We start from the raw sequence: 6,731 nt of genomic DNA on the forward strand, positions 1-6,731 counted from the left end.
TTGAATTTCTGCTACGTTCCCCAACAGGAAGGACCACGTGTGCCCGCCCACTGTGTAAATGCACGTCGTCGGCAAGCTCCTCGCCATGTTCACTCAAGATGACGCCATCATGGAGTCCCCACCCGCATCACCAATGTCTGAAGAAGTGCACCATTTCGCGTCAGGCAGAGGGACAGACACTGGTTTTTTGTATAGGATTATCCTAGAGGTGGACCACAAAAATAAATTAAGGTGGGGCAAAGTCTTAGTAAGAATTGTTTTGATGCGAATCAAAGGAGTCAATATACACGAACAATGCACACTACAAACGAATAACCAAATGCAAACATGATTCAATAGGATTTTTTTTGAAATTGCATGCTATGTTTCCCAACACATTGCCCCTATGAGGACTAAAACCCCAACCTATCTATTAGCTGGAGCCAAGCCATGAGGATTGCCCTCCTTAAAGTCAGTCGTCTGCGAGGTGGAAGAGAGGCGGAGCACTTTTTGTCCTCTGGCCGGCTGATCTGCCAGAGACTCATCCCCCTGGGAAAGGGAATTCGAAGCCATCGTCATCACCAACACTCCGATCATCATTGGGACCAATGCATATTAATCTTGTGAATTTAAATATAGTTCAATATTAATATAGTTCATTGGGACCAACATTCTTGAGGACATGGGAGAAACATTGTTACCATTAATCTTGTGAATTTAATATAGTTCAATATTTTGATATTAGGTTGTGATGTAATTCTGTAGTGGTGATGTGCGAACATCGACTGCATATCACTTGATCAACATAAGCCTAGAGGAGAGTATTTTTTGATTAGTTTATCTATGGTAGATTGTTGGAGTGACCGAATTACCAAATCCTAAGTTTATGAATTAGTACGAGGGGCTGTTGGAACCCCAAAGTTTATTGTTATGGTTAGATGCTATCTTAATTATTCTCAATGAATCTTGATGAAAGTGAGAACAACACAATACTATAGGTTCCACCGCACAACAAATTATCAAAGCAATGAATGTTAACTCAATAAACAAGATGAAAGTAACTTGATGAAACTACCATGTGTCCTCGAGAGTGATTTGATCCATATAACTAATAGAACTCTTGTTCTTTTTTGCGGGGATATACAACTATCAACTGCAGAACAAAATATGTACGATTGCAACCGGTTTTATTATATTGAAAGATTGAGAAGTTTTGATGTTATCATGCCACCTAGCTCTAGTGCTCAAATGCTTCTAGCTCTGATTGGTTGTAAGATTGCTTTCAAATTAAGCTTCTAAGCAGCCAATCCACGGCGCTAGCTCCAATTCTTGTTGCTTTTGCCATATAAATGCACGGGAGGTGCACCGCACGCAGAAAGGGATCATCAGATAATTAGTTAACAGTACGTACGCTCTGACTACTTTTATGTAGGCTCTAGATGCATGATAAAGGGTACGTACGTACTTACACTGCATGCATCCATGCATGGCCATGTGCGGCTTGCAAAACCTATATGAAGGAGAACGACGTGATCGACCACCGGCCAAAAGTCGATCACCGACCAGTTTAGCAATTTTGATCTCGATCACCAACTGAGTAATGACGAGGTGGAACAAATCGATGATCGATGCGTGCAGAATCAATCGAGTTTTCAATTCGCCATCTGAAATTTCGGCGAATTAGCCGGTCTCTTGTTGTCAGGCATCATTGTGCCGGGCTGCCGGCCACCCTTGGACAGCATGCAGCCAGATCATCCATCGAGCTGTGTCGATCTCAATGCGGACGCCTATATAAACCACAGTGCCACTCAGCCGACCCATCATCCATCCATTAACTCAGACATGGCAGTTTCGAGAGCGCTCGTCCTCGGCGTCCTGCTGGCGATCGCCGTCGCCAATGCCGAGGCAGCGTCCGTCGTGGTCGGCCAGGTCAAGTGCGCCGACTGCACCAGGAAGAACTTGAAGGCCGAGGAAGCCTTCAAGGGTAAGCGCTAGCTAGCTACAGTGTAAATGCATGAATGCATGATGGTGCTCTGCTCACTATTGTTCTGCCATGAATGCACAACAGATCTTCAGGTGGCGATCAAGTGCAAGAACGTCCACCGCGACTACGAGAGCAAGGCGGTGGGTGCCCTGGACCGCACCGGCGCCTTCAGCGTGCCCCTGGCCGCCGACCTCCATGGCGCCGACTGCGTCGCGCAGCTCCACAGCGCTGCCTCCAACGCGCCGTGCTCCGGCCAGGAGCCATCCAAGATCGTGCCGGTGTCCGAGGGCACCACCTTCGGCATCATGGCCGGCGCCAACACTGCTACGCCGTCCGCGGCGTCGCCTGAGTGCGCGTCCATGACCCTGTGCGGGCCGATCAAGAAGCACATCATCGAGCACTTCCACCACAAGAAGCCCGTGCTGCCCAAGCCGGAGCCCAAGCCCCAGCCCCACCCGGACTATGGCCCCGTGCCCAAACCCGAGCCCAAGCCGCAGCCCTAGCCAGACTACCACCCCGTCCCTCCCACGCCCACCTATGGCGGCGGCGGCGGTGGTGGATACCACGGCCACCACTGAGTCTGGTCTGCCACTGTCCGGCTAAGCACCAAAATCTCATCACCGGTTACATGATCAGTGTCAGTGAGTGATCGACGTTACTATTTATCATCAGTTGCTTGCGTAGCCGCGTGGGTATTTTTTGGTGGTCTTCTGCCATTCCTACCACATTTTAGTATCTGCACTGCATAGTCGAGAGTTCAGAATAACATTTGTGAGGAACTTGTGTATAAGAAGTTACTGTGAATCAAGTAATGTAATCAAGTCCATTTGAGCCAACGCAAAGTTCCTTCCTAGCTCGGCCTCCACGGCCCCTCTTATCTACACCATTCGTTTTGTGTCGCGATTTGTGCAGGAAAGCACCGTCACAAGCATGCACTTGTTTGATGCAGTGTCATTTGCAGGCATTGTCCCATCCGTTGCAGCCAAACAATAATCAAAAGCAAGCTAGGCCTGTATGCTAGTCTCCTCGTGGCTCAGTCTCAGTGGGTGTTCAAAGCTGGTCAAGAATTCACAGGCTCACATGCAACAGTTGCTCTCATGCAGCAGCTTTGCACTGTACATAACACTGTTTACTCTCCTGAACTTTTACCGATGAACATGCAACACATGCAGGCCGAAATATGATAGGAGAGAGAAGAGAATGGGTACATGAAGGAATCTTTGTCCAACCGGGAGAAAGAGAGGGGTTTGCATGGAGAATGTTTTATCTCCATCCCTTCGTCCCATGTGCATTGAGTAATAGTGATTTCTTATTCGAGGAAGTGACTTTTAGAATTTTTATTTGACATCTTTAGAGCATCTCCAGCCACGCCGCCAACAGGCCCTCCCAGGCTATTTTTTCGCGCCGACGCCCAAATATCGGCCCAGTCGCGCCCCTGGATCCTGTTTTTCGCCGATTTGGGCCGAAATTGGCACCGGCGTACCCAGACCAAATCCGGCGCGCTGGGGGGCGCCCAGAGGCACCGGGACGAGCGATTTTGGCGCGAACCCACTGCAGGCCCGCCGAGTAAGCGACACTCTCCTCGTAGTCCTCATAACGCCTCGGTTTCCCGCGGGGAATCAATGCCAAGGCTGCCGCCGGTCAGCCTTCCATTGATTCCTCACGGGCGGCACGGCGATGCCCCCCCTCCCGCCATGCGTACACACGGCGCCCAGCTATAAAAACAACGCCTCTCCCTCGCCTCTGGCCACACCCGCCCATACCCGCCGCCGAGCTCTGCCTCTCCCCCCGCGCGCGGCTGCCGAGCTCTGCCTCTCTCCCCGTGCCCACCCGCAATGATGACTGAACGGTTCCCCGACGATGGGGCGGCGGCCAACTGCTTCGGCCGCCGCTCGCTTCACGAGTGGGAGGTGTACTTGCTCTTCGAGGCCAACATCCCGGTGTTGGGGAACGTGGTAATTTAAAAAAAAAATCCTACCATCACGCAAGATCTATCTAGGTGATGCATAGCAGCAAGGGAGGAGAGTGTGTCCACATACCCTCGTAGACCGAAAGCGGAAGCGTTATTTAACGCGGTTGATGTAGTTGAACGTCTTCTGGGGCGACCCTGGGGCCGGCGGCTGGGAACCCGAACGGCCCCAAGCCGATTTTTTCACTGGGTCGCCCCCAGGTGGTGATTTTTCGAGCCCTCTGGGGGGCCAACGGCTGGATATGCTCTTAGAGAGCACACTTTATCGAAAGACAGAAGAAAAAAAGAGAGAGAGTTGCATGTAAAGTTCACGAGAGAAATATGCGCTGCATGCAAAAAGAGAGAGGGGCCTGCACTATGTCTCAGTCTGACGGGAGATGGACAAAAAGAACGTCACATCAGTTACAGTCCCTACTAGTCCTAGCGGCAGGAGATTAAGATTTGAGAGCTGGCGCCAGTTGCTAATTTTCCATCGATGCACACATCCACATGGAACTGAGCACAGAATGGATGGCTACGATAGCAGGTACCACGAAGGATGAGCTACAAAAAACTGCACTCCCCTTGAGCCAATGGAATTACTGAAGCCGTTCGAGTTGATGGATGATTGGGTATGACGATGACAATGGTTTTGCCATGCATTCCGTAGTTTTTTGTGACCATTATTAGTTTCAGTCGATTTTCAGATATGTGGACTGAAATTCAGGCTAATGTGCAAATGGATTTTGTGATGGACAACTCATGGCATTCACGTCAAAAAGAGAATGCTAGCCACTGGTCCACGCTTGAGAGCGGACTAATTTGGAAAAGGTTTATCTAGGGCACATCTACATGTGCTTTAGTTATTGCATATCTAAGTGATTCAATCAAACTAGAAAGAAATTGTGAGTGGGTACCAGAGCTATGGCCTGGTCCAGCTCAAGTACACAGACGGGTATATCTGGCCCAAACAGGTAAAGACCAAACAACCAGTACCACTTGGACAGAAGGGCGCGGCTGCTGCCATATGCAGATAGATCAAGACGTCTACATTGGTGCATCGGCCGTCGTTGTGAAGGGAATTAGCGAAGCAGCTAGCAATTCTGGAAGCGCTAGCCTGCCGAGAGGGCCTAGCTTTGGCGGAGGATCTTTTCTTTCAAAAATTGTAGTTGCTCCTGCTTCTCAAACGGTGGTGAAAAATGACATACAACAAGGAGCAATTGGAGTCTATGGAGCAATTAACAGAGAATTCAGGGACCGAAGGATTCAGTTCCATAAATGTTCTTCAGTTTATAAGCGCACAATTTTAACTTTGAGGCCCATACCCTTGCAAAACACACTGTTGGTTTAGATGTTGGTCGTCATGAATGTTAGGAAAACCCTTATGATCCCGCTGTAATTCATGTAAACCTTGGTTTGAGCAATTAATAAAGTGTGTATTGCCTAAAAATCCAAATGATAACGTCCACACGTGTGGCATATTTGCACATCGCACACACATCTTGATCCATCTTGATTCTGTTTTGCATGAATCCTAATGGAATCTGAGTGCCACGTAGGCATAGTGTGTTGTGTGGGCGTTAGAGCACTCGCCCACCCGACCCGCTGCGCGCAGTTACCAGTTGCGCCATGTGGGCGAACCAGTTCCCGCCCACACAGTCACCAACCAGCCCACGCGCTTGTGGGTGAACTGCTCTTCGCCCACAGAACGCTCGTACGGTGATAGATGACAACTGCAGTTGCACGTATGCGGCAACTAGGTAAACACACATAACAACTAGGATTTGTTGGTAGATGGCAACTGCAGTTGCGCGTACGTGGCAACCAAGTAAACACACACATAGCAACTATGTGTAACCATACATGGCAACTATAGTTGGACCACACGTGGCAACTACTTTTTTTACCACATGTGGCAAATAGTTAATCACGCAGGGCAACTATGGTTTGATTGCACGCGGCAACTACGATAAATTTGACATGGCAACTATATTTATCCAAAATAAAGAGAGTTGCCATGCTTTTACAACTACATTTGCCATCCCGGATGGCAACTAAAGCGGCATCCCACAGGTAACAAACGTAGCTGCGCCGGGATGTGTGGCAATTTTTGCTTTGTGCTATACGCACAGGATGGGATGAGTAGTACTTGTTGGGCGTGTGGCACGAAATAGCTACGTCCACACGTGTGGGCAGTTCTAATATTCGCCCACACATGACCCGTGTGGGCTGCCTCCTGCTTACGCCACAAACGGTATGTGGGTGGTTGTTTAGTATGCCACACGTGTGGACGTTATCAGCGTCCTAAAAATACTCGGACAGGAGACATCTTAGCTACGGTTTGGCGAGAAGATGTCGTCTGAGAGGTTTTTCTTCCCATTTATGCGGATGGAATATTGAACATTTTTCCTAATTTCTGCCTGTCTGTTTTTTTATTTTGCTTCAGGTCGTTTTTCCTGCCGCCAGTTCCGCAGGAATCTCAACACTTGAGCGGCTGTATCATTCGAGTTTCCCGTGTGTGTGAGTACGGGATTTTTATTGTTGGGCCCTTTTTCATTTTTGGGTTTGTGGGTCGCCCATCTAGGTTTGTTTCGGTGCCCTATTCACTTTTTTGTCACACTTGATAGCCGAGGAGGGGTCTAGAAAGGGGAGGCTGGAGGGGGCGGATACGGTGGAGGAAGTGGGGTGCCTCGTCGGTGAATCAGCGCCAGGGGCTGGTTAGATTCCATGGAGCACGGAGAGGTGCCGACGAGTAGTGTTGGTAGGAGGGATTCGTGTTGCCCGGGAATGACGGTAGGTAGGAGAGGGGTGGTATGGACA

At 49.4% G+C, this 6,731-nt stretch overlaps 1 protein-coding gene across 1 annotated transcript; it reads left to right on the plus strand.

The window, feature by feature from the left end:
• The first annotated feature begins 1,815 nt into the window (after positions 1 to 1,815).
• Positions 1,816 to 2,676, plus strand: LOC119362045. Its single transcript, XM_037627216.1, has 2 exons — positions 1,816 to 1,963; positions 2,048 to 2,676. The coding sequence occupies exons 1-2, from the start codon at positions 1,822 to 1,824 to the stop codon at positions 2,464 to 2,466; spliced, it is 561 nt and encodes a 186-aa protein (XP_037483113.1). The 5' UTR covers positions 1,816 to 1,821; the 3' UTR covers positions 2,467 to 2,676.
• Positions 2,677 to 6,731: the final 4,055 nt, after the last annotated feature.

The sequence above is a fragment of the Triticum dicoccoides genome, chromosome 2B (assembly GCF_002162155.2).
Source record: "Triticum dicoccoides isolate Atlit2015 ecotype Zavitan chromosome 2B, WEW_v2.0, whole genome shotgun sequence".
Taxonomy (NCBI): Eukaryota; Viridiplantae; Streptophyta; class Magnoliopsida; order Poales; family Poaceae; genus Triticum; species Triticum dicoccoides.